This window comes from Musa acuminata, chromosome BXJ2-7 (genome assembly GCF_036884655.1).
Source record: "Musa acuminata AAA Group cultivar baxijiao chromosome BXJ2-7, Cavendish_Baxijiao_AAA, whole genome shotgun sequence".
NCBI lineage: Eukaryota > Viridiplantae > Streptophyta > Magnoliopsida > Zingiberales > Musaceae > Musa > Musa acuminata.
The window spans coordinates 6,047,916-6,075,258 of NC_088344.1; the positions used below are offsets into that span (position 1 = coordinate 6,047,916).

The 27,343-nt window shown below is 38.7% G+C and overlaps 3 protein-coding genes across 5 annotated transcripts; all 3 read left to right on the forward strand.

Moving 5' to 3' along the window:
* The first annotated feature begins 1,670 nt into the window (after positions 1-1,670).
* Positions 1,671-5,005, forward strand: LOC103990341 (F-box protein At5g46170). The gene is made up of 2 exons (XM_009409444.3): positions 1,671-3,161; positions 4,596-5,005. Exon 1 carries the CDS (start codon positions 1,907-1,909, stop codon positions 3,125-3,127), a length of 1,221 nt encoding a protein of 406 aa, XP_009407719.2. The 5' UTR covers positions 1,671-1,906; the 3' UTR covers positions 3,128-3,161; positions 4,596-5,005.
* A 3,086-nt stretch (positions 5,006-8,091) lies between these two features.
* Positions 8,092-17,721, forward strand: LOC135616856 (putative hydrolase C777.06c). 3 transcript variants are annotated; one of them, XM_065116536.1, is made up of 10 exons: positions 8,092-8,289; positions 8,405-8,627; positions 10,703-10,754; positions 11,165-11,301; positions 13,286-13,433; positions 13,529-13,634; positions 15,405-15,466; positions 16,946-16,981; positions 17,082-17,191; positions 17,412-17,721. In XM_065116536.1, exons 2-10 carry the CDS (start codon positions 8,419-8,421, stop codon positions 17,467-17,469), a joined length of 918 nt encoding a protein of 305 aa, XP_064972608.1. In that variant the 5' UTR covers positions 8,092-8,289; positions 8,405-8,418; the 3' UTR covers positions 17,470-17,721. The 3 variants fall into 3 exon arrangements, with proteins under 3 accessions (XP_064972608.1, XP_064972607.1, XP_064972605.1); XM_065116533.1 differs by having other exon boundaries at positions 8,103-8,289; positions 10,619-10,754; positions 17,412-17,720; XM_065116535.1 differs by lacking the exon at positions 16,946-16,981 and having other exon boundaries at positions 8,095-8,289; positions 10,619-10,754.
* Positions 17,722-22,517: 4,796 nt separating this feature from the next.
* Positions 22,518-24,531, forward strand: LOC103990339 (tyrosine decarboxylase 1). The gene has a single exon (XM_009409441.3). It carries the CDS (start codon positions 22,630-22,632, stop codon positions 24,250-24,252), a length of 1,623 nt encoding a protein of 540 aa, XP_009407716.2. The 5' UTR covers positions 22,518-22,629; the 3' UTR covers positions 24,253-24,531.
* The last annotated feature ends 2,812 nt before the right edge of the window (positions 24,532-27,343 follow it).

Here is a 27,343-nt window from a genome sequence, read left to right on the forward strand (position 1 = left end):
GTAAGTAAACAAGATGAGTTTGATCGGTTCAAGCCAATTCAAGGTAATTCCAAACCAACTTGATCGATTCAAGCTAACTTGACCTAATTAAAATTAATCAAATCTAAATCTATGATGATTCTAAATAGATTCTATAAGGATTTGAGATTGGTTTTGTCAGTTTCTAATTGAATTGAGCTAGGTTTAAGTCAATTAAGTTATTCCAATTAGAGTTCATTGACTGATTATTGAGAAATTGATCTTTATGATTTGGTGAACTTAAAAATTTTATTTGAATGTATTATTTAGAAATAATTAATAATTTTATCTTTCTTTTAGATTAAATTGATGATATTGATATGATTGTTACCGTATAATATATATGACTATGTTGAGTTGTTCACGTAAAAAATACAATATGTGAAAGAAACTATTGGCCCATCATAGTGTGGAACCACTGATGAACATAATTTAGCAAGTCATATCAAGCATAATTCCTCATAATATTTTATCATACTATTTCATGGATGTGTATGAATGAATGAATATAAATGAATAATTATAGTTGACTATATATCATTATCGATGGCAGATAGGGTGATTCTCTTTAAGGATTAGCGGGTTATCATTATCGTTGGGAGGAACGTATCCTCACTTGGGTGAATGAGAGATATCATTCTATCTGGTATTGGAAGTGTGATATAAGTTTTCTCTATCGTTATTAAAAGGAATCCATCGGTTTGTTACTCTATCCGTTGTAGGGAGAGTGTATCATTAAGTGTCATATACGTCTTCGTCACTTGACCGTTATGTATGTCATCAAAATATATTACATGTGACTAATGTATGATTTTATTTACTATATAAAAATTATTATTATTTTTATGATATATGAGTGTTATAGTGAATTGATACCATTATCATTTTATATTAAATTATAAATATGTATATATACTTTATGGGTATTTAAAATTATTTTATAATTTTTTTTAGAAGTTCATAACATATGTTGTTGGTATTTATCTTATATTTATTTTCAGAGCAACTTATTACTTTTGTAATAGATCGAAGGTTTGGATAGAGAAGACTTTTTAGTCACTATGATCTAAAAAATATAATCTTTTTTAGTTAAAAAAATATTTAGTATTATAAAGATAAAAAATTAAATTCAAAGTAATTTTTTTATAAATTATGAATAATGAAATGATGATTTTTTTTTTTCATAAACATGGGAGGTGACATTAATATCCTTGTTCTTAATCCATAGCTTGCACATGATTTGGTGAACTAACAAGCAAATAAACTTAAAAGCATTGTTGTGAAGGACAAATTAGTAAATTCAAGTTCGCTGCTGTGTTTGTGCAAAAACAAATTTGAAGGACAAATTAGTAAATTCAAATCCACTGCTGTGTTTGAACAAAACAAATTTGAAGGACAAATTAGTAAATTCAAGCTTGCACGGAGCACAGATTTGAGCATCACACGTGGGCCCGGACCAACCATCAGCACTTCGCACGTGTTCCCATTTCATTAAGATAAACACTTTAAATTAAGAAAAAACACGTAATAGAAAATAAATAGGTAAAAAAAACATGTGCCCTTTTCCTCTTCGCCCCTTAAAATTACTCAATATTGTTATTATGGATTAAACATATTACATTAAACACTTATATTATCGAAATTTGGCTAGGAAAGAATGGCTTCCGGCTCGATTCCTCTTCTCCATTGCGCCTTAAAAATTCGTGCCGGCACCCCGTAGTTCCCCAGGATTAGGGTTGAGGAGGCTCCTCTCCCTCTCTCCTTTTTCGTTGCCGATCCCGGTACAGGGTGCCTTTTTAGGTCTGTAGGTGGGGAATTGATCTCATTTACATCGATCGCTCTGCCGCAGATCTCTCGATCCGTCTCGATCGGAAAAGGTTCCGATCCGATGACGTCCCCCGGAAGCCCCGCGGCGGCCGTGGATCTGCGACAGTGGCGCGGAGATGCGCAGGAGGAGGAGGATGAGGAGGGGATCGACCACTTAGATCGGCTGCCGGACTCCGTGCTGCTCGTTGTCTTCAACCGGATCGGCGACGTCAAGGCCCTGGGACGGTGCTGCGTCGTCTGCCGCCGATTCCACGACCTCGTCCCTCTCGTCGATTCCGTCCTCGTCCGCGTCGATTGCGTCATCTCCGACGATCCTATCCCCTCCCCCGCCGGGGGCGCCGGCGCGGACAGGTCCCGGGGGGTCTTCTCCCACCTTGCCCGCATCGTCATCGGCGGCATCGTCAAGCCCTTGCAGGCTCTCGGTCATATCCTCGCCCCTTCTGCCGCCGTCGCCTCCAACCGAAGGTCCTCGCCTTCGTCCCCTTCCTCCTCCCCCTCCTCCTCGAGGTCGTCGGAGATCTCCCACCACTCCCCGGCGGAGGTCTTGAAGAACTTTAAGGAGATCCGCCGGCTCAGGATCGAGCTCCCCGCCGGCGAGCTCGGCGTCGATGACGGCGTCCTCCTGAAGTGGAAGGCCGAGTTCGGATCAACCCTCGATAGCTGTGTCATCCTTGGCGCGTCCTCTGTCCTCTCTTCGTCTTCCATCCTGCCCAAATCCTCGAGCCCCAACCCTAACCCTAGCTTCCAGGACACTTGTGGGGCTGATGACAGCGGGAGCATGCCGGATTCGTTTTACACCAGCGGAAACTTGAAGCTTAGGGTGTTCTGGACGATCAGCTCCTTGATTGCCGCTTCGGCACGGCATTACCTCCTCCAGCCAATCATAGCTGATCACGAGGCGCTGGAAAGGTTAGAGCTCACAGACGTCGATGGGCAGGGGGTACTGACGATGGACCGTTGGCAGCTGCAGGAGTTCAGGGCAAAGCCGTTGTCAGCGTCAGGGAGCTCGCAGCGGACCCTGGTGCCAGCCCTCAGCATGTGGTTGTGGTACGCCCCCTACCTGGAACTTCCTGGTGGGATGGTGCTGAAGGGGGCGACACTGGTGGCTGTCCGGCCAAGCCAGGAGCAGGGAATGGAGGTTGCAAGTAGTGGAGAATTTGGTGGTGTCGTAGAATTCTCAGACAGGTGTTCGATTTCCAGTGCATTCGAAGAGCCATACAGGTCAGCAGCAGGGATGCTCATGAAGAGGAGAACGTACTGTCTTGAGATGAATTCATTCTGAGATTGGAATGATACCAAAGTCTTATCTTTGGAAGGTAAAATACCAGATAATGGTAGTTGATTATACTTCTTTTAAAGATATTGAATTTTGAAGTAGAGTTTCCAGTATGTTGTGTCAATTGAGGTACAGAAATTTAGAATCAGAATATGTTGACATTACATATGTTAGGGTTATGAATGAGCAGCTGGAACGCTGGGTTACCAGAATTTTATATGGTTGTTTGTGCTGTAATTCAATATTTGACTGTATTGAAAGAAATGCATTCACTAAGTAATATCTGCTTAAAGCTAATGCTCTTTGTTTGAAGTTATTATTACATTAAGTAAAGTTCATATGAAGTTTACAATATTTTAATAGTACTTGTATCTTTTTTTCCACAGCATTTGCTTTTGTGCTTTTGATGATTGGTTTTGCTAGTTTACTCAAATCCCCATAGGTCAGAAGTTATGCAAAAGGATTTCCAAAACTTTCTCTTTTGTTGGTGTTTCGTTCTTGAATGGAATTTTTCTTTGAGTACTAGCTTTATAGTAGCCTGTAAGTCATTTGTTGTTTCCTCTCTTGAAGGTGTTCTAGCAGATTACTGAAAGGTATCATGATTTGACTAAGATCAATTCATGAATGCTATGAGATATGAAGGTTATCTAATTTTTCCTACATATCGCATTGCTAACATGCTCAGTTGGTCTTATATGGAATTATAATATTGAGGATGAACTAAGTCCATTTGCAAAAGCAGTGTTCTTTAATGTTTTTGTGTTATTGATCATGAGATAATTAAAATAGTCATTGATTGTCTATATGAATGGTTTTGATTTCATGTATTTCTCTGCTGTGCATGTCGTCTTCAAGTCAGTCATGCTGTTAAGTTGTATGAGGTCTTATTTTATTAAATCTTTATTCTGAAATCTTTATCCTATATTATATGTATATATTTTGAGTCAGTATACAATATCGTACCATATCGGTGTTTCGAGATTGGTTCGGTATGGTACGGTACTATGTACCGAGCGGTACATTAGAACGTACCGAGCTGTTTTATATATTTCTTTCTCTTACTGTAGCACTGTAGCACTGTAGCACGTTCCCGGTAATGGGCGGTCCGCGTACCGGTATGCCGTTGGACCGATACATACCGCCCGTACCGGACGGTATCATTCGAAATTGCATACCATGTTTTGAGCTGTGTATGTTATGTAGTGCCTTTACATGGTGTCACTTGATCTTAAATGGTTGAGCTTATTCCACAATGATGATATTGATAATAAATGTGGTTGTGCACTTTGTATGGTAACTTGTTTCAGACATTGCTACATAACCAGTGAACCATATCATATATTTATTGACATTTCTTTGAGATAAGAGTAATGAATACATACTCCATACCAAATTTTAATTTGCTCTCTGATATTCTGCAGTCAACTGTCCATGCTTAGCATAAGCGATTGACTCATGCTTGTTAAACTTGCAGATTTTTATGGAGTTTTGAAGTGGTAGGGAGTAAAAGCATGTCCGAAGTCAGATGAGACTTATTGGCTTCCTGGTAATAAATTTCCTCACTTTATTGGTGATTGGCAACCAATCTCCATCCAATGCAGTAATGATATACTGCTCATGGTGATCTTTGTGCTGCCGTCCGCAAGAACTGAAATATAACATGCTGTTGTTGTTGTCCTTCCCCCGAGCAAATTTATCAAGAGTGAACAAAGCTACCTAAGGCTGTCACTGTTGTTAACCTTGTTGTCTCCTACCTTGTTAATATTGCAACCGTTAAATAGCAAACATGGTTGTTTGATAGATATTAACTTGTAGCGCTCTTGTCATGATCTACTTTTTAAGTTTTTCTGCTACTAAGCTTCTATGAGATTACACTTTTGAATCTGCCCCTGGTTGCACTGCATTTTTCTTTTTTCCGGTTATAATCTCCTAGGGCATAACATTGAACACTTGTCGAGTTCTCTATTCCTTGTTTGTTTTAGATGTCCCTATGGCAAGCATTCAGGAAGGAAACGCTGGTGATTTGGAATTCTTTCCATTCTATTGCATGACTTATCCATGTGCATACTTGTGAGTTGAAACAAAGTGTTCATGTAGTTTGATGATGGTGTGCAATGTTGTCCTCCTTGATCTAAAGATCTATGTGAACACCCAATAAGCAGCTGATATATAGAGAGAGATTGTGTCATTTCCCCTGGAGCAAGAATCATTCGAAGCTGCCCAAAAAGATTTGTTCACTGTTGCTTATTCTCCACTACTGTGTATCTGTGAATATGATTCTGTAGTTGATGTTAATGACTGTTGTAATGCTGATTCCAGTCACCATAATCAACAGAGAAAGCAATTTAATGTTTTTCATACCCCTGATGTGCTTGCATTCACCGGAATCTTACAATGCTGATGCTTATATATCAGACTGGAAAATTAATTATGCTGATGCACTGTGCAACTTGCTTTCTCATACTCAGTTAAGTCCATCTTTCTATTATGCATCACTTCAGCTTTGCAGTTTGATGAAGTTTAAACACAAAGAACCCGTTGAGTCTAACAGAGAGCTAAGTTGCACAAAGGTTTCTCATGCTCAACGAAGTCGATGCTTCGGTCGACAAAGCTAAGCCTAAGTTTAAACATGGCCCGTGATGCCTCCGAAGATTTTGGAGGCACACGTTTCCATCCCGTCCAATTGATGTGTCTCTCCAGTGTTAATTATTTAATTACTGTAGTTAGTTGTTTCGATCTTTATACTTTAAAAAATTATACTGACATTATAGTTCTGAAAGTAAAATATTTATATCTATTTTAATTTAATGATATCAGTTTTATCGATAAAAATATGAAAACAAATATCAAAAATATAATTTTAACATTCGGTGACGGACGACGACGTCGGCATAGTTGTCTGGCTACCTTCGATGACGATAAGGTCCGCTTTCGTTGTGACGTCATCCACCTTCGCGAGGAGCGCATCGCTTATGTCATCATCGTTTGTCCTGTGTCGCTCTGTATCTACGTTGACACTGATACAATTGTCACTCGAAAATTATGTTAGTCTTGACATAGATGATGGTGGCCGCTCTCCATCCCCCCGCTCCTTTGATATCTCATTCTCTTGGGAGCAACGCCCCGGAATCCCGAAATCCCTCTCCCATCTCATTGCAACTGAGGACGCCTCTGCCCACCCTCTCCTCCCCCTCCCTCCCCTGGGTCGCTTCCACCTGAAACTCTCCACCATGCAGAAGAAGCACTCCGTCACCTCTCCTGACTTGTTTATGATCGCGCTTGCCTTTTGCTTTAATGGCCTCCTACGCAACAACGATGATGTGGATGAGCTCTCATTAGTGCTCGACGTTGTGCCATAAAGAGTGACGCCCACAAAGGGTCATCATAACTCTTGCCACTCCCCTTATTGTCACGTTAATTCTGGCACAACCTCTCCCCATGTTAGTTTTGACAATGGGGGAGTGATAGGAGCTCCAGCGATCCTCTGTGGATGTCGCGTCAGTTCCGGCACCATCTTTCACTGTGTTAGTTTCGACAGTAAGGGAAGTGACAAGAGCTCCGACGACCCTTTGTGGCATGAGTCGGGTATTAACCAAAGCTCATCCATGTCATCGTCATCATGCAAGAAGCCATTGGAGCAGAGGGCAAGCACAGTCACAAATGGATCAGGGGAGGTGACAAAGCACTTTTTCTGTGTGGTGGAGAGTTTTGTGTGGAAGCAGATCAAGGGAGGGAGGGAGAGGAGGGGATGGGCAAAGGCACCCTCAGCTGCGGTGGGGTGGGAGAGGGATTTGAAAATTCTAGGGTGTTGATCCCATGAGAATGGGATAGTAGAGGAGTGGGGGGATAGGGAGCGGCTACTATCATATGCATCGATGTCAATGTAGTTTTTGAGCAACAATTACATTAGCTTTGACGCAGATGCAAAATGACGTGAGGTAAGCAACGAGGAGGTCGATGACACGCTTTTTGTGAAGACAGGTAGCATTGTGGTGAAAGCGAACCTTATTATCGTCGAAGACGACCAAACAACTACGTTGGTGTCAACGCTAATAACGTTGTTATTCACAATCGAATATTAATTTTATTTTTTTATTATTTATTTTCATATTTTTATTAATAAAACTAATATCGTTATAATAAATAGATTTTGATATTTTATTTTTATAATTATAAAAATATTTATATATTTTTTTAAAATATACGGGCCAGGGCTCTAAGGTAGCTATCTGAAGCTAATTAGTCGCTTCTCCATCTTCTTGCGGGGCCACGCCTCATCAGGCTGAATCGGGCGGCTGCGATCACTTTCCGTTCATCCGAAGGCAGAGATGGTCTGTTAGTTTCAACGGTCCAGATCGCGACGGCAGGGCCATCCCCAGGCCGGCCCACATCCATTTTCGCGCTATAAAAGCGGCCGAATGGCGAGGGAGAAGGTTCGATGTCCTCGGGGACGGGGAGAAGGCGGGACGAGGGACAAGGTCGAGCTCGGGGACGGCGGACGATATAGCGCTCGCTAGATCTTCTTCTCCTCCTCGGAGTCCAGATGTGAGGTAAACCACTTTTCGGCCCTCCTCTCTCTCTTTCTCTTGTTTCGCCCTTTCTCTAGTGTTTGGTTGCTTGATCTCCAGGTTTTTGTCATTTTCGTTGGTTTCGTTTGCTTCTGTAATGATACTCCGATTTGAAGCCCTAGGGTGCTTGTAATGATACTCCTGGATGTTTTTCATATGATCTGTTGGAGGCAGTCTCATTTGGAGGCAGTAACGAAATGGAATGCCGGTATCAGTCATATTTAGTTTCACTTGGAATAGTGCGCCATGAATATGACTGTAGTGCGGTCCGTGTGTGCAATGGTTGTAGCCAAGTTCCGACCTGCTTACACTGCGTCCTGGTTTCATGGTCATTGTTTGCGACATCAAACGAGAAGACCAGAAATCCATCCTCGTCACTCTCGCTGGCCATCTTCGGAACCCGAAGGTGAATTCCCCAGCGCATTACACAATATAATATTACCCTATCAGAAAGAAAAAAGAGCAATGGCCAAATGGGCGTCGTCTTCCGCGTGCGCGCGGCTGACCTTCGTAGGTCTACAGATGAGGTCGATCTCTTTCCCTTCGCCGTCGAGAAAGATGGATAGTTCCACAGGATCATCCCTATATATATATTTATAAGTAAGAAGAAGACTTGGCTTCCCCGCTTTGCTTTTCCATTTACTTTCCTCGTTGCTCTGTCCACCTTCCCTTATTTCATTTATTCCTCATCTTTTCGGTCGATTGATTGACATAGAGGGAGATGAGAGGATGGGTTCTCCGAGTGGTCTCGAGGATGGAAACCTTGGCGAGGGAGGGGAAGGAACCAGCGGGGTCGGCCTCTCCTCTCTGATCTTTCTCGGGACCGGTTGCTCTAACACGGTCCCCAACGCCAGGTGCTTGATCCAGCCTTCTGATCCTCCTTGTGCCGTCTGCACCCAGTCCCTCTATGTGCCCCCCGAGAAGAATCCTAACTACAGGTCTAATTCCCATTTCCCCCCCACCCCCTTTCCCGAACTCTCTCTCTCTCTCTCTCTCTCTCTCCACCTGCGCTATTTCATGGTTGATTTGAGTTTGGCTGCTACATGTTACTGATAGTTTCTAGATTGTGGAGTCAGTTGTATCCTGTCAGCCACTTATGTCTTGTGAATTGTACTACTTCGGATGCATATTCATAGCCACGTATGCCCTTAAAATATTATCAAATCATAAAAGTTGTTCATGTAAAATAGAGAACTAGCTAAACTTCAATTTTTTTTAATTTGATAATTTGATCATTTGATACTGAGTTTCATGTTTTCTGTTTTTCTATTACTTCTTCTGAAACTCTTGAAAAAAATAATATAAAACTCTTTTTTTGAATGTAATGCAATAAAATTTTGGGTTAGAACTTACCTACTACTCGAAAATAAGTTTCTATTCAGATATTACTAATGGATGCTCATTTAATTTAATTATGTGTTTTCCTAGACTCCGTAGTGGCCAGAACTTACTCTGAGTGGCTCTTATAGGCCTTTAGCTGCTTTATTAAAGTATTACTATAGGATTTTGGTTAACCATTATCTTGTGACGTGTTTATATTATTTCTATTTTAAATGTTAATGATAGCCAAGTCATACATTAAGCTTCCTTTCATACTAAAATTTAATGTTCTTAATGTAGCCTTTTGGAAAGGCAAACCATAGGTATAAATTAACTCATAAATGAAAGAGGCACATTAAATAGAGATCATTGTTGAGTATATATGCTGTAAACATGGAAAAATATTAATTTTAAGAAGTATCATTTTATCACATTTTACTTTCAATATTCAGAATATTGAAGCTTTTAATTATTAATTTTGTCATGCTTCTACTTATAGTAGCTTTTAATAAATGACAACAAATCTGTTCTGACTAAATTCATATAATACTACCTCAAAGTTGGTTTGGTTGACTCTCAACTATGTGTTAATAGCTATATCAGGGGCCAAATAATTTGCATTAATCAAACATGTTTAGGAGTCTATTCATTCAATTTTATACAACATGCCATAAAGTCTCAACTATTGATGTTTGACTTCCTGAGTTAGATTTAGGTAAATCAATAGTCTAAACAAGAGCATTCAAGTTTCTTTGTATTGTTTCTGATATAGTTTTCTTAGGTCTTCTCCCACCTTTCTTTATTCCACTAATCCTAATCGGTGGGCACATGTGGCAGTAAATCAATAGTCTAAACAAGAGCATTCAAGTTTCTTTGTATTGTTTCTGATATAGTTTTCTTAGGTCTTCTCCCATCTTTCTTTATTCCACTAATCCTAATCGGTGGGCACATGTGGCAGGTAAATCAGTAGTTGCTCCAGACATATGTAGCTGTGGAACATTTAAATTCTTTATGCTGTAAATTTACCCATGAAGGCATGGCTTGTTTCTGTATATGCAGAAAGACATGAAAGTCTCATGAAGAATAATGCTAGTAGCCTGGTTAACAATATTAACCGGAAAGCTAGCAATTGAAGAAGAAAATAAATGAAGAGTTTGTGCACTAAACATGTAAGAAAGGCGCTGTCTTTCATCAATAACTTGGATTCTCTTGAATCTTTAAAGGTTGCTTGCTTAAGTTGTCTGTCAAGAACTAGCACACAATTAATTTGCATTATGCTTTTGATTTAGAAGGAAAGTAGATGTGCTGATCTGTACAAGTGTAGGCTGAGATAATGTTACTTTAATTGTGCCCGATATTACTGTCTTCTAATTGGAAGATGTTCTAGATTAAAGTGGGATTGAACAAGTGAACGCAATAATTTCAAATTTTGCATTCTGTCGGCTTATTTGTTGAGAGCTCAAGAAAACTTTTTTCTGTTTTAATATGCATGACCACAGAAAAAGTTCCATGTGAACTGAATTTTCAGCGAAGAGTGGTTATTAAATTCAAAAAATCTACTCTGATTTGTTTATTATGAGTTTACTTATTTCTGCATCATTTTCTACAGGTGCAACACTTCTCTTTTGATTGATTATTGTCAAGATGATGGTGTACACAGATATATTATTATTGATGTTGGAAAGACCTTCAGGGAACAAGTTGTGCGGTGGTTTACTCACCACAAAATTCCTCAAGTAGATTCTGTGAGTAATATCTGCTGTTTATATTTTAGTTATCGGTAATTTTCTCTTCTCTTTCATTCAAAGATTTTATTTTTGTCTCCATATGGATGAAGAATGTTCTAGTTGTGAATTTTCTCTGCTCATTATGTGCTCACATCTACTGTTTATATTTCAGCCATCGGTAATTTTCTCCTCTTTTTCATTTACAGGTTTTATTTTTGTCTCAATATGGACGACGAACATACTAGTTGTGATTTTTCTCTGTTCATTATGTGCTCACATCTTGCAATTTAGTTTACATTCTGATTAGTAAACATGTTTTGTTCTTTCATATTATTCTGTTTATATGAACACTGAAAAGCTTTTTTTGCTACAGATTTTTCTAACTCGTCAATTGGTTTATGATTACTGAAAAGATTTTTCTGCTGCAGATTATTCTAACTCATGAACATGCAGATGCAATTTTTGGTCTTGATGATGTTCGGATTGTACAATCATTTATTCCATTTAGTCCTCCAAATGATATTGATCCAACACCTATTTATGCTACAAAATTTACAATGGACAGGTACTCCTATGCTTGTAGAAATGTCTAGATGGTTATTTCTTGGTGATTGCATCTTTTCATTGCATAACATGCATGCTCTAACATGTTAACTTATACTTGGTACTGTACCTTTGGTAATAGTAGCTTATGTTTTTTGTTGATATTTTGTGAATATTAAAAGTTAGATTATATTCTTTAAGAGAGCTAATTGACAATACATCTTAACAGTCATTACATTGAAAGTTTCTAAGAGCTTTTTATTATCCTAAGAAAGAATTACTTGCTGTTTGAATCTAAGAGTTTTACTGACAACATTATTGATGCATCGTACTTTTTTTTCTTTTTTTCTTTCTTTTTTCTTGATGCATCCTACTTAGTTCAGTCTTTGTTCTATAAAACATGCATGTTCTTGAACTTTTTAATCTATTAATATAATAAATGCATATTAACTTCTTCAATCTTAGGTTTAAGACATCTCTAGTTTATTTATCGTAAAATAAACTGAGAACTAGTACATAGTGAGATCTGTATAATTTAATGTTGTCCACATCATATTCATGAAAGAAGATGCATGAACTTCAAGCCTAGGTAGCCTTATGAGCTTGATTATAAGTTGAATTTTGATTTTCATTAACATATGGTTAAGATAATCTTCTGGCCTCGTGCTTGATACTTAATTTGTAAGAAAAAAGACCGATGCAATTATATGATGAGTGACTATGCTATTTTGTGGCGGTAGCTTGGAAGGATTATTTACATCCCTCTTAGTACCAAGGTCTGCCATACCGAAACGTACCGCCCATATCGGGCGGTATGTACCGGTCCGACAAGTTACCGGTACGTGGACCGTCCGGTACCGCTACAATGCTACAGTACTATACTGTAGCTGCTACAGTATAAAAATATAAAATTATTCGGTATGCCCTGATGTACCGCCCGGTACACTGATATTGTACCATACCGAGCTCGGGTTGAAACGTTGGTACGGTACGGTACGGCGAACCTTGCCTCTCACAATCAACTCTTTTTGTGTCATTGCTCTGGCATTGTATAAAGTAATGGTGCATCTGATGATGCGGTCACCGGAAAAACAATGGAACATGAAGGTAAAGTTATGAGTCAAGAGGCATATTACCTGGGACAAGTTTATCCAAGGAGCATATAACACGAATTTGATATCCAATTTTTGGGTAGAGTTTAGCTATGTCAAGTTGGGTAACCATATTCACTATTATTCTAGGTCATATTCAAGGTTCGACTGAATTAAGCTCTCAAAGATTGATATAACTGAGTACAGTTTTAAGTGTCAAGAACCTTTGTGATTTTTTTCTTTCAAAGGTTTGGTATTGTCTTGTACTTAAAAATACATCATGCCATGAGTATCACCTTTTTCCCTCTTTGTTTCTCTAGGATGTTAGATTAGTGAATGATATGCTATTGTGCTATGCAAGCATGTGACTACGTGCATGAGTGTGGGTGTGGAAACATATCTGAAGACTTATAAACTCCAGAGATGATATCAATATCTCATGATAGATTCTGTTTCTGCTTTTTAGTTTTTTAACTGCTTTAAACTACTTGAGAAGCAATCACAATTCACAACTTTGAATATTGACAATTCAAGTTGGTTTCACACCAAATGACATGTTCGTGAAATTGCAAAACAAGAGAAGACACTGAGAGTTTAACTGCAAGTTAATGTTATATTATTGGTTTTTAGTAAGATGTGATATCATGTTAGGTAAAATGTTCTTTTGTATATGTTTATGTACTGCATGCATTGTATGATTTTTAATCGCTCTCTCGTGGAAAAGTCCTTTAAATACTGAATGCTGTAACAGTGGAACATAGAAGCCAAACTCATCCAAAAATTTGTTTTATTTTTTTTCTTGCAGCAATATGCTAGAGATATCATTGCTTTTACTATTCAACTTAGAGAATGTAGATCAGAATGCTTTTATTTTAATGTGAATCCTAAGATTATTCTTCTTTGTACTTTTCACAGCATTGCTATAAAATTTCCATATTTAATGAATAAAATGTGGAAAGAAGGTCAAGAGGTGACGCCAATTGCTCAGCTTGACTGGAAAGTAATTGAAAGTGACCCTGATAAAACATTTATGGCATCAGGCCTAGAGTTTGTTCCTTTGCCAGTTACTTACTCTAATCTCAAACCGGAGTATATCAGTTTATTTCTTCTTCCTCTTGGCCACTTTATTCTTTATCAAATATTTCTATCTAATTACAGGTATTGCATGGTGAGGACTATGTTTCTTTAGGTTTCCTTTTTGGGCAACAGTCAAGAGTTGCATATATATCTGATGTTTCACGTTTCCCTGATAGCACTGAGAATCGTATGTATTCCTTGACTGTACTTCACACTGTAAACATAGATATTGAGCACATTAGTTCAGCATTTGTTTCCTGTGCGTTCATTGGTTGCACCAGTTAATTACTTCATAAATTGTCTTTAAAGGCCTTCTAGCAACGACAGCACTTCTGCAAGTTTCAGCTTGTCTAGGTCTTAGCTTTGCTGTCATCTAAGTGACCTAAGGCGCCCTTATGTTGTGGAGATTGGTTTTTGCAGGGCCTTCATGGGAGTCATGTGCATCCTAAGGATATGAATAGTTGTGATTGGACTTTGTTCTTGGTCAGTGTGCATAATTTTAGAAAAAATATTTCTAGGAATAACCCTCCTAATTTGGGCTTTCTTTTTTGAGGAAAAGAAAGATCTATGCTAACGCTGGAGAATTAAGCTTCTAAGCTAAACAAAATTTATTTCAAAATCAGAGTTACATTTTAGCATGAGCCTCTAAAATTACAAGCTTCCATGTACTCTATACACATATATAATTATTTAGGAAGAAGAGCTAATCTCATCACCCCATAAAATCCTGCAAAAAGAGATATCTAGGATATCCAAATATGACCTCTAATAGCTAAACTACTTGGCTAACATAGACTATGACAATATCATGAATCTTGGACAATATGCTTTAAGACAAATTGGTTCCAAAAATAACTACAATAATTAGTATGTTCTCCCTTGTTCCACTTCAAGGTGGGTATAAGGCTCCAACCCACTCAAATCCCAAGTAAAAACAAGGTTTAAATCTTGATCCAATACCATTTTTGATAATTTGTTGGACTGGTATATTGCACAAAACATGAACTTGTATAGCCCAACATCAGTAATTCTCATTTTATAAGTGTAGAATTCTTATTTGTCTTATATAGGTAGAATATATATTCTCATCTGTGTCTGAAGGGCAGCATTGCTGCATAGTTATCATTTTTCGTTACAGCCCCACTTTTGCCCTTTTAGGCTTGTTCCATTTGCAATACATCAGCAGTGAGCTATATCTAAGATAGACTTTTGGGTTAATTTCACTAGGTCTTTTGACAAATAGTTGCCAAAATAACTACAAAAATCAGTATGTTCTATCTTGTTCCACTTCAAAGTGGGATATATGGCTCCAACCCACTCAAATCTCAAGTAAAATCAATGTTTAAATCTTGATCCAATACCATTTTCGATAATTTATGGACTGGTATATTGGACAAAACATGATTTTGTATAGCTCGATATCATTTATTCTCATTTTATAACAGAAGGTGTAGAATTCTTGTTTCTCAGTGTTGTCTTACTCTCTATAGGTAGAATATATATTCTGATCTGTCTGATGGGTAGCATTGCTGCTGCATGATTATCATTTTTCGTTATAGCCCCATTTTTGCACTTTTGCATTTGTTCCATTCACAACACATCAGCATTGAGCTATTTCTAAAAAGATTTGACTTTTGGGTTAATTTCACTAGGTCTTTTACTAGATCTTCTAACTATTATTTATAAATCTTGTAGTCTTGTTCCATCTCATACCTTAAGGTCGATGCAAACATCAGAAGATAAAAATTAGAACCTTTTTTGATACTTCAAGAATAACTTGACATGGGCTGGCAGTTATCCATGTCTTGATGCAGACAGACAACTAATAACTGAAGAGCAAAATTGTTTCGCATTTTCCCTAATTGTCTACCTATTTTCACAGAAGAGCAAACTTGCATCACATGCAACGTCACTTTCTCTTACTATCACATTCTTTTATTTGCTTTCTTTTATACAGTTATTTCTAAATCTGGAGGACAGCTGGATCTTCTGATCATAGACACTAATTCACTACACAAGGTCAGTCAAATTTTGTCATTTGATTAACTTTGTTTCCTGCCGTACCTGGATGAGTGATGTCGTCAACAATCTCATTAGTTTTCTTGAGTCATTAACTACAATTTTGTTCTTGAATGCTTGCAACCATAACTTTCATGTTCATCCCATGGACTAGGAATTCCAATTCAAGAAAACTTGAACAACTGTTCTAATTCATATGGATGCCTCCACTTATTTTTTTGTCCAACAAAGAAAGAAACTATTTAATTAATAAAAAATGTCCGACACTATTTGCATCCAAGCGAACCAAAAATAAAAGGTCAGGTGGGAGATCCTGCTGCTGCTCAGTTCATTCTTATTGTTTTGGCATGCACAGCCAGCCAGTTAGCTGCCGAATTACCCATGTATCAATTATGTTCTGTTTGCTATTACAAATTATTTCCAGGTCATCATTGTAGAGTTCCCATAACAAATGTTTTAAGTCAGATGAAAGTATGAAATCTATTCTTGTGGCCAATCACACAAATAAACCTAAAAGCACCACCCATGTGTCATTGCGAAGAAATTATGGTTATAGATTATAAGTCCTTGGAAAATATTGCTATTTCCAAATAATATTAATCAAGGAGTCTAAATTTGTCATGAACTTCTCAGAATGGGCAGTTGCACATGCCTGATATGGCCTTGGGTCATGTACTCATATGAATGATGTATAACCTGGACACATAATGCTACATGAGATAATATGGTAGACCATAATTTAAATTTAATCAAGCCAGACTAGCTGAACAGGTGTGGTATTACATATAAATTCATAATATTAAATGAAAATATCTATGTCATATCTAGGAATTAAATGTATTATTACTATATTCATCTATGTACAATATATGATTCTATATATTTTTCTATTGGATTACCATGATACCATCTCATTAAACCAAAACCAACTATAAACACAAACCAAACCAAACCGGTGCACTTTTTGGTTCCGTCCAGTTCCTTTGCTAACCATTATGTTCACCATATACCAAGTTCACAGATATGTTTGCTTGTGCCTTGTAGCATTGTCAGCTACAGTGGTTATGGGAATTTTGGGTTATCAGCTGTAGCATCCATCCAAATAAGAATTCTGGGTCAACGAAATACAGTTTTCACAACTGATGGTTAACTTGCAATAGTAAACAGATTTACAAACTGAGACATATTTTTATTGAAGAGTGATGCTATCTTTATGCTTAAGTTTTTCTGTCTTCAACATATTGATGATATTTTATTTATTGACAAAAGAATCAGATTTCTTTTCCTTTGTGTTTCTTTAGGGGAATTTAGTTCCTCTTTTGTGACGACTGTTGGTATAAATTAATTCTTAAGATGACTTCCACTAGTTAGTAGTTTATACATGTAATATTTACAACTTCCAGCAGTTATTGCTTTAGGAAATTTTCATCTCCTTTGAATTGTATGCTCCTTTATGTGGTTGTTTTCTTGTTTGCATAGGTATCGTCTCGTAGTACACATCTTTGCTTCTCTGAGGTTTGTTTTATTTTGCAATCTTTCAGAAGCTAAGAGAACCTAAAATTTTAAATGCATAAATCTGAATTTTTTTTAATATCAGCTTTTATGTTGTATTCAGTCTCTTGATGCTGTGAAGAGAATTTGCCCCAAGCAGGCTCTGCTAATTGGAATGACACATGACTATGATCATCACAAGCTTAACGTGTTACTTGCAGAATGGTCTATGCGGTATGAAATAAAGACTTCTTCTCGGTCATATAAAAATATCAACTTTTTGCATAAATCACAGCTCTAAGTAGATAAATTCTTACTCGAGTGGAACCTCTCTAATGTAGTGTTGAAAGAGTTTTTCTTAAATGTAGTATTACAAGTAGCTTTGTATATCTTGAAAAATTTTTCACGTGTATGCTAAACTGTCAGCTGATTTAGAGGACTTTAATTTGTACAGAGAAGGAATCCCAGTGCAGCTTGCTTATGATGGTTTACGAGTGTTCATTGATTTGTAATTAGGTACGATCCCTGAATCATGGAATCTTTTCTCTTAAACAATGGTGCATGTTTATTTGTCAGGCTTAGCACTATTTTTACTTGAGGATGCAACATCTCCAAATGCTGAACCTGCTACTTGCTTGCTGTTTTAATGAACATGTGGTACAGAAATGCTTAATATCTCTTGAAATTGTAAGCACCTTATTTGTTCTGTGGGTTCTTGAGATTGCCAATATCAATAAAATCTCACAGGTTTCCAAATAAGAACTTTTTTCTATCCACCTATTTCTTGTGGTCATTTATGTGATTATATTGTCATTCTGCAGTTTACTATTTATTCAAACACAATTTACTTGTTTCCTATGCCCTGCCCAAATGACTCCTATATTGACAATAATTCATCTGTGTGGTGTGTAATGGCTGTTGGAATAACTTTTGTCAGGAAGTGATGGCTTTGGATAGACTTTATATTTCTGAGGTTGGACGTGTGTTTAATGCTCTTAACATAAAAGAAATATTACTTCTTTACCCTCGTTCCTCGTACAGAGTTCAGAGTCCAATAGAGCACGTAACTCTTAAGGAATACCCACCCAAGGGAATTGATTTCTGATCTGGTATCGGTTGCAACAATCTATCTAGGTCAGTACGGCTTCGAGATATTCGATGTGATCTATATTGACATCATCTGAAATGGGTTCTTTAGGCCCATTTCAAGCTCATTGTTGGGTTGGGCCTATCTCAGTATAACGCATGTCTTTTAGGCTCAAACCCAAGGCCGCAAATATGCGGTCAGTTGAGAGATGGGAAGAGAAATCTGGAGAGAGAAGGTAGCCATGCATGCATCAAACATCACGTACATCCTACCCTGTTACGTCTCAACCTTCTTCTCTTCACAAAAGTCTTATGCCGTGACCAACTCACCTTTAACTCATTCTTCCGCGTGCAGTAACAGAGTGACCCTAAAATCCAGCATGCACGGCCGTCAGCCATGATTAGCGGAGTCCTCCAGCCAAAGCTGTCCACGATTGGAGTGTTCGCTTTGCAGCCTTGTCGAGTTGTCAAGACAAACAAGACTGATGGCTTAAAGTAGAGTTGCTGGTGAGCTGTGAAACATATGTCGAGGGCATGATTCGTGCACAGAATATAAATAGGGAAGTCTCAGCAGTGTTTGCCACGTATATAGATTTCAAGTTGTTAGGTGGTGAGGAGGAGTAGTTGGGACAGGGTTGTGGAAGTAGCATATAAAGACTTGGGCAGTGGATTCGTCCTCGAACCATGATTAGTTTCGATTTGTGTATACATGTCGACATGGGGATGTACATGTATCCATTTATTCATAATTAAACTGATCATGGTCGGTATCTTATTCACATATTTAGTTTCAATTTGTATGGATTTGGTTTCGAATCTGTTTCACACGTCTGTCTTCAAGTTTGTTGCTTCGAGGCACAATTTATAATCACTTCTCTATCATTCATCATAATCAAGGATTATCCGAATCGATTGTACTTTGTATGTAATGTATTGTGCCAGGTTGGCATAAAATTACAGCTGGTGTTATCCTTTCATGTACTATTTTTTATTGTTATTTTTTTACCATTAAATTATTATATAATGTGTTTGTTAACATACTTAAAGACGACCAATAGGCTGAAAGGATGGGGCCCAGCAGTGGGACTTTGCTCTCATTAGGTGGCCCCCGCAGAGGCTGGGCACGATTTTAGCCTGTCATCTGACTTCATACCACCCACCACCCACTCACCGCACATTCGGTGATGAATGTAATATGTATTGCTCCATAGGATATATATTATGTTTAAAGGTGGCGACCACCGAATGCCCCCATCGATTCATGTTTCACTTAACATACAGTTCTTCAGAAGAAATAAATATCGATTCGGCATAGATTTTGGGAATTTGTCACATGATATATCGATCTGTATCACATGATATTATTTCATAGATGATCGATGTTGAACTAAACTTATTCGGTACACAGCTGTTGTGACCAATATTTAATTCATCGGATCTGCAACACAGGTATGCATGCATTGACTTTGAATCATTGCACTCCTGTGAGGGATACGTCCCTACCTTCTCCGATACACCACATAACAGCAGATGTTGACGAGTTTGTCACCTGCAGTGGACCGCCCAATAATGCATCACAGCAAGTACATCTCAGAAATGTCCTCAGTGCATGTTTAAAACTAATTATATCTCAATTTTTATATTTAAAAATTATAGTTACGAAGGTGAAATATCTAGGTCTATTTATCCTAACGTGATCGATTTTATCAACGAAAATATAAAAATTAAAAAAAAAATTAACATTTCAGATAGTGACAACAATATCGCTGTGGGCGTGACTTTGCATCTATGTTGGCACCGATGTAATTATCGAAAGATGAAAGGGCCGACATAAATGTAAAGCTGTGTCGCTCGAGAATTACGTGGGCTTCGATGTAGATGTAAATTTTATATATATATATATTTTTATTGATAAAACTGATGATATTAAATAAATGGACATATATGTTTTACTTTTATAACTATGGAATATGAATATAATTTTTTAAAATATAAAAATTAAAATATTAAGTATAACTAACTATAAGAAATAATTCATAATTAGTCTCATTTATTTTTATCTATACTTTCTACTCCCTTCTAGAACATAAATATTTCACGTGGAGACCCTCACGAAACAGTCAAACCAATGATGCATATTGTTGAGGGATTTGATGATCGAGCTTTGTAACGTGGGCTGCAAGCCACCATTTCTATTCACGACTTGACCAAAACTTGTCCCTACTTAGCAACATTATCATCTTCCTTCATTAAGCGACACGCAGATCTAACTATTTTTATAAGCAAGTCGTCTTACTATTTTAGACAATGAGGATCCGATCTGTATTATTGGAGTACAGGATATCCTTTTGACTGAAGAAGAGGTCGGGAGGTGTTGTTGGACGAATCCGATCGATCATATGACTGTGGTAGGTTGGGTTTGATGGATCCAATTATTGAGGAGGAATATTATTGAGATCCAATTGTGATTCCCCACGTCGATACGTATTCTTCAGAATATGCTTCCTGCACCGTATGCACTGCGTACATTACCAGTACAATACTTACTGTGATGTAGAGAGAACCCTAAAGATGGACACCTGCATGATGTACATGATTTAGGGCAGTTCTTAGGGCAGGCATGGTTGCATGAAACAATATAGACATAAACAAAGGGATAGAAAATATGTGGATGTGTGGAGTTACTTTCATTCATAAGCAATCGGATCGTCTTTGAGAAAAGATGAAGATGAGAAAGAATCATGTCAATTCTACGTTCATATTGCATTGTCACGAGACAAAACTTAATTCTGAACCCACGTTTTCCACGTTGGTCGGTACTGCCACAGACAAAACCTACACTAGTTGAGCACTTGTTAGACCATTCGATTGCCATTGGGAAGGCCTTCTTTATGACCATTCAATTGAGTTGTTACCTTATTTATTGCAAGGAAATTTATGCTAATGTTGAATGATTGAATCAAAGAAATGATTAGCTTAACTACTTATTACCTTCGATATTTAAAAAATTATATATTAATAAATTAATATTAAATAATAAATGATAGAATATTAGAATGTACATCAGTTGATATTTCTTTTATCTCAACCCCCAAATCAGACTCAATCAATCTGCATTTGTCACTGTAATTATACGTATTATTATTATTATTATTATTATTATTATTATTATTATTATTATTATTATTATTATTATTATTAAGTTGGGAGCAGGGCGTCGTAGATGCGCCGCGTGCCCACGATTAAAACGTGCCTACCCGCTCCCACCCTCCCGGGGCGACCGCGGTGGGTGGGTTTGGCTTGGCGAGCCCACCCTAGCGGCCGCTCCCGTGCTGTTACTCTACGCGTCGCCTGTAGCTGAACGACACGCATGGCCGGCAGGGGCCCGACGGGGATGGTAGAGTCCCGGGGAGGTTGGACTCTGGGTGTCCCCCGCAGCAATGATGAGAAAGAGAAGGGTCGACGTCGCCTGCAAGAACCCGACTTCCCTCCCTCGAGGAACACGTGACATCTAATCAGATCGGAGGGAGCCATTCATCCTCTCTCTCTCTCTCTCTCTCTCTAATAATGGATGGTGAGGTTTCACCTTCTCCGCCTCGACTGTGGACTCCCTCGTATAACATCCGTCAACACGGAGTCATGGCGAAAGTCTAGCGACGCATATTTGTTTGCTGGATCTTATTAATACCTAAGAATAGCATGAAGATGTTGAACGTTAAAGATTGGAGAGGTGGGAACACGATATTGATGGTAAGAAGCATCCTCACTTGCTGTATCGAGTGAACATATACTTGACTGTCAGCCGTCAACATGAATCTTTCTCTCAGCACATGAAACACGTTTCTCGTAAGATGTCGGCCTCGTGAAAGCTAAGTATATTTACGCGGTTGTTTCACTAAAGAAAACTAGTTTTTTCTAACAGTGTAAGGAAACTTTAGTCTGTGATCATGTAGGGTCTCTTTCTCATACATGCATTTTGATCTTAGTCTCATATTTGTCCATTCGAATCATGGAGGTGGTCGGTGAGAGGAAGAGGAAAAAAGCTTGACGAATAGATGACTGGTTGAGCTTCGTCGTTGCAGTTCTCGTACTGTATTCCTGCACCATAAATCTTTTGTCCACTCCCTCTCTCTCTCTCTCTCTCTCTCTCTCTCCCCCCCGAAAGAGAGAATAATAATTGAGCATCGTTCTTGGAATTCAAAGAAAAGAAGTCTCTCCCTTGCAGCCCACGAGTCTAATAGAAGATGAAGAGAGAGAGAGAGAGAGAGAGAGAGAGAGAGAGGGCACAAAGCTGCGTGACTGTGATGAATTATTGTACGACTGTGGACCAGTTAGATAGCAATGCGGCCCACGTTATCGGTCGTATTGTTTCACTGCTGTGCACATGTTCCATGTCTCACGTTCCGTTCCCTTCTGTAATATCTTTCACGTTGACTGTCACCACTCTCCCATCTCCTATAAAAGAGCCTCATTCCCTCAAGCCCTTCACTCACCGGGCAACACATCTGCCTCTTGTGTGTCTACATACCGCCAATTACCAAGCTTCTCTGCCCCTTAACCCCGGCCCTTCCTTCGCTACCACAGCAATGGGTAGCCTCGGCGACATTACTCTCGAAAACAACAATGTCATGTGCCCGCCGAACCCCCTCGACCCCGAGGAGTTCCGCCGGCAGGGCCACATGATGGTCGACTTCATCGCCGACTACTACCACGACGTTGATAAGTACCCTGTCCTCAGCCAGGTCTCCCCTGGCTATCTCCGTGACCGACTCCCGGACTCGGCCCCCAACCACGCTGAGCCCATCGAGGCGATCCTTCAAGACGTCCGCAGCCACATTGTCCCCGGCATCACTCACTGGCAGAGCCCCAACTACTTCGCCTACTTTCCCTCCAGTGGCAGCGTCGCCGGCTTCTTGGGAGAGATGCTCAGCGTCGGCTTCAATGTCGTCGGCTTCAACTGGATGTCGTCCCCCGCGGCCACCGAGCTCGAGACCATCGTCATGGACTGGTTGGGCAAGATGCTCAACCTTCCTAAGCCCTTCCTCTTCTCTGGTGGCGGCGGCGGCGTGCTCCAAGGAACCACCTGCGAGGGCATCCTCTGCACCGTGACCGCCGCCCGGGACAAGGTGCTGAACAAGATCGGCAGGGATCGAATTGGTGACCTGGTGGTCTACTGCTCTGATCAGACGCACTGCGCTCTCAAGAAGGCGGCGCAGATCGCCGGCATTCACCCGGACAACATCCGCGCTCTGCCGACTCACCAGCGCGACGCGTTCGGGCTGTGCCCCGAGACCCTGGGAGCCGCTCTGGCGGCCGACGTCTCGGAGGGGCTGGTGCCTCTGTACCTGTGCTCAACTGTGGGCACGACCTCGTCGACGGCGGTTGATCCGCTCCGGGCGCTGTGCGAGGTGGCAGCGGAGTACGACATCTGGGTGCATGTGGACGCGGCCTATGCTGGGAGCGCGTGCATCTGCCCAGAGTTCCGCCACTTCATCGACGGCGTGGAGAGCGCCAGCTCCTTCAGCTTCAACGCCCACAAGTGGTTCTTCACCACATTGGACTGTTGCTGCCTGTGGGTGAAGGAGCCGCAACACCTGGTGAACGCCCTCTCCACCAACCCCGAGTACTTGAGGAACAAAGCCACGGAGTCGAAGAAGGTAGTGGACTTCAAGGACTGGCAAATCGCACTCAGCCGCCGCTTCCGAGCACTGAAGCTGTGGATGGTGCTGCGGAGCTACGGGGTGGCCAACCTCAGGAACTTCATAAGGAGCCACGTGAACATGGCCGAGCTGTTCGAGGGGTTCGTGGCCAAGGACGAGAGGTTTGAGGTGGTGGTGCCCAGAAACTTCGCCATGGTGTGCTTCCGGCTAATACCACCCCTCGGCAGCCGCTCCACCAGGGACGGTGGATTGGAGACGGCAAACGCGATCAACAAGAGGTTGCTCGACGCGGTGAACGCGACCGGGAAGATATACATGACCCATGCAGTGGTGGGCGGAGTCTACATAATCCGGTTCGCCGTCGGCGCGTCGCTTACGGAGGAGCGGCATGTGCGGTCGGCGTGGTCGGTGGTGCAAGAGCAAGCGGAGGCTCTGCTGGCGGAGTTCGAGGTGCAAGCAGCGCTGCAAGAGAAAGCAGAGACCGGGCTGACGGAGTTCAACCTGCATGCATCGATGCAAGAGCAAGCAGGTCAGGCGGTGCACGCTTGATGCCTCAGTTTTCACTGCAAGAGATGCTACCAAGGAAGGACATTAGAGCCAAGAAGAAGTCGTCGTCGTCGTCCGGAATAAGGATACAAGCGTTCTTTCTTCTCTCTTTTTGGGTCTTATTATTATTATTATTATTGTTATTATTTTTCCCTTCATTCTCAGAGTGATTGAATTCTGTAATTGAATGTAAGTCATGATCATATCAGCTCATCTTCTAAGAACAACTGCGTGTAACTCATGCAAGATTAGTTACTTGTTCAGAACGCAAATGTAAGCTTACGATATCGTGTAAATTGATAGTCGATCTTACTCTCGATTAACACTTTATGTTGATGATATCGAGTTAGTCCAAACCTATTTCGAGGACCAAAATTAAATAGATTTTTCGATATAATTTCTTTGATACTTCGATTAGTTCTATGTAGTAAATATTTTCTTTATTATCAATTATATTTGCCGACACGACGCACATCACATAAACGCACCTTTGGACGCTTTACCTGTCAATTTATGGCATTATAATTCAAGTACTGATCGAAACTTGATGCCAACAAGTCATGACAATATGTCATTTTCTCATGTACTATATACTATACAAAACAGAAATAAAAATAAAAAAGGACTTTCTTATCATTATATTCTATTATATTATATATAAATTATTGAATTGAATTCCTTACTAGGAATCGGTGAATGTACGACCACCCAATGATGATGATGCCTCTTTGGGGACAGCTAACTATAATATGGGCCACACCCAATACTTGTGTTATATTTTGTCCATTATATGGAGTACTTTTGTATCAACATTAAGTTTATACATTGACAAAGGCTTGTAGTAAAAAAATATGCGGCTCTCCTTCTAACGTCAATCTGATAAAGAACCATTTGATCAATATACGACCCATAAGTTCACGAGAAATTATTCACTTTAGTGGTAAGAGAGACTTATAAATCATTGGTTCTTATGCTTCTTAGGACTAAATAACCTTATTATATATATACAGATTATATTCCTTATCTAATATTGTAATATTTTTTTGAAAAAAAAAGATACAATTTGTGTTGTATTTTGCTAACATCATATTGCTAATTTATCCAAAAGCATAAATGCTCATGATTTATTAATCCAGAATTGGAGAACATCCTCATCATACTTTACCAAAGTTTTTAACCATGGTTTGTGAAGAATGGTTGTTGGAATTGATACACTCGATAAATTTGGATCCATGTTTTTAAGGTTTTACATGCTACGTATATGCTAATTAACCTATTTGTTTGGATTCATTTTAATAGAGTTCAAATTGCACAGCTCAATTACTAATGAGTTAAAATAAATATATATATTAAATAATATGCATGAGGTTCATATGTGTACTCCAATATGATAGAATCAACAATGTACTAACCAACACAAATATATCAACAGAGACAGCTCAATTAATTATTCATGACTTTATAGTGATGTTTTTGTATTTTTTCTATCTGAGAAAGTCAGAATTTTTTTTATATATAATTATAGTAGTCTAATTGTTTGTCCAATTTATAATTATTGAAAAATTATGAGATGGTAGGTTTAGTGATTGATAAGAAAAAAAAAAATAACTAGAAAGAAAATTATTGATCTCTTTAAATAGACTTACAAGAAGTTTAGAAACACCAACCTATATCTAAAAGATAAGATAAAATAGTTTAAATGACTAACCCATCCATCTTAAAACTCCTAAGATAACAATAAATCTAATCATTATTTATAAAATCTATTAGCTTATCCCAACATTTTTTTCCTTTTAAACTTAAATTTTTTTGATATTCCATTTAGAATACTTATTCAAATTGGATTCTCGATGTTTTGATATACTAACAAAACCTTTCAAATTTAAAATATTTTATAAGATAAGGAAACTAGAGTTTCTACCTAGAGAATCCAATTTGGACAAGTATTCTAAATTGACTCACATGATTTCACCATAGATCTACTTCTCTTTGCCCCCGTGGATCATTGATATTTCTTTTTAGTGGATTCCCAAATCTATTTGTAACTGCCCTTACAAATAATTCTTTCCAAGATAATTCTTTACCTTTAGATCTTTCAATATATATATATATTCTTAAACTTTACCATTTGTGTTTCAATTAATATCAACCCTAATGCAAGTTTAGATACTCTAGATTCTACAATCTATCAATACTCTTTCGACCGTAGAAAGTTCTCCATCAGCAAACTCCAATGATCATAATGACTATTAAATCAGAGGGATAGTAGGTTGCACAAAATTCTAAAAAATCATTAGTAAATAATACAACAACACAATATAAATGAAAAAAAAAGCTATGGTTTTAATCTACTTTCCAGCTCACTTTTGTATATCTTTAACCTTTTTGATCAAATCTTTAAATCTTTGACTTTTTATGGATCTTTGACCTTCTAGACTTATATTTTTGGGATCTCTCATCTTTTAGATCTCTAGATCTACAGTCTTTTAGGGATATATAATTTTTTAACTCTTTAGATCTCTAGCCCATTGCTAATTAGAAAGAGAAGAACAATAGAGGAAAACACCGAAACATATTTTATTGATCTCTTTAAATATATTTACAAGTAGTTTAAAAGAGCCCACTTATATCTAAAAGAGAAAGATGAAATAATTTAAATAACTAACCCATCCATCTCAAAACTCCTAAGATAATGATGCTCCATGATTTTTTTTAGATTAAATGGTTATATAAATTTGTTGAATCATTGTTTTTCTTTTTTGTTTTTCATGCATCAAAATGAAAATATAGGATGATGCATGTGATAAAGGTTTTCATGTGTTGATTGCTCCTTCCTTTACCTTAATCTTGATTTAGATTAGCAGAATATTTATATGGTATGATGATTGATAGCCATACCTCATTTTACAGTTTCAGAAGCTGTCACTCATTTTGTCCACCAGGCTTGGCTATGTCTACAGGCAGTTCCTATCACCATCCTTTCAAACAACCAGTTGATTCACGGATTGCATTTGCTCAGAGATTGCGGTGATCAACATTTATGCTGCGTTGTCTCCCAACCAAGGATGATTCTTAGGATGATCAACATTCAAAA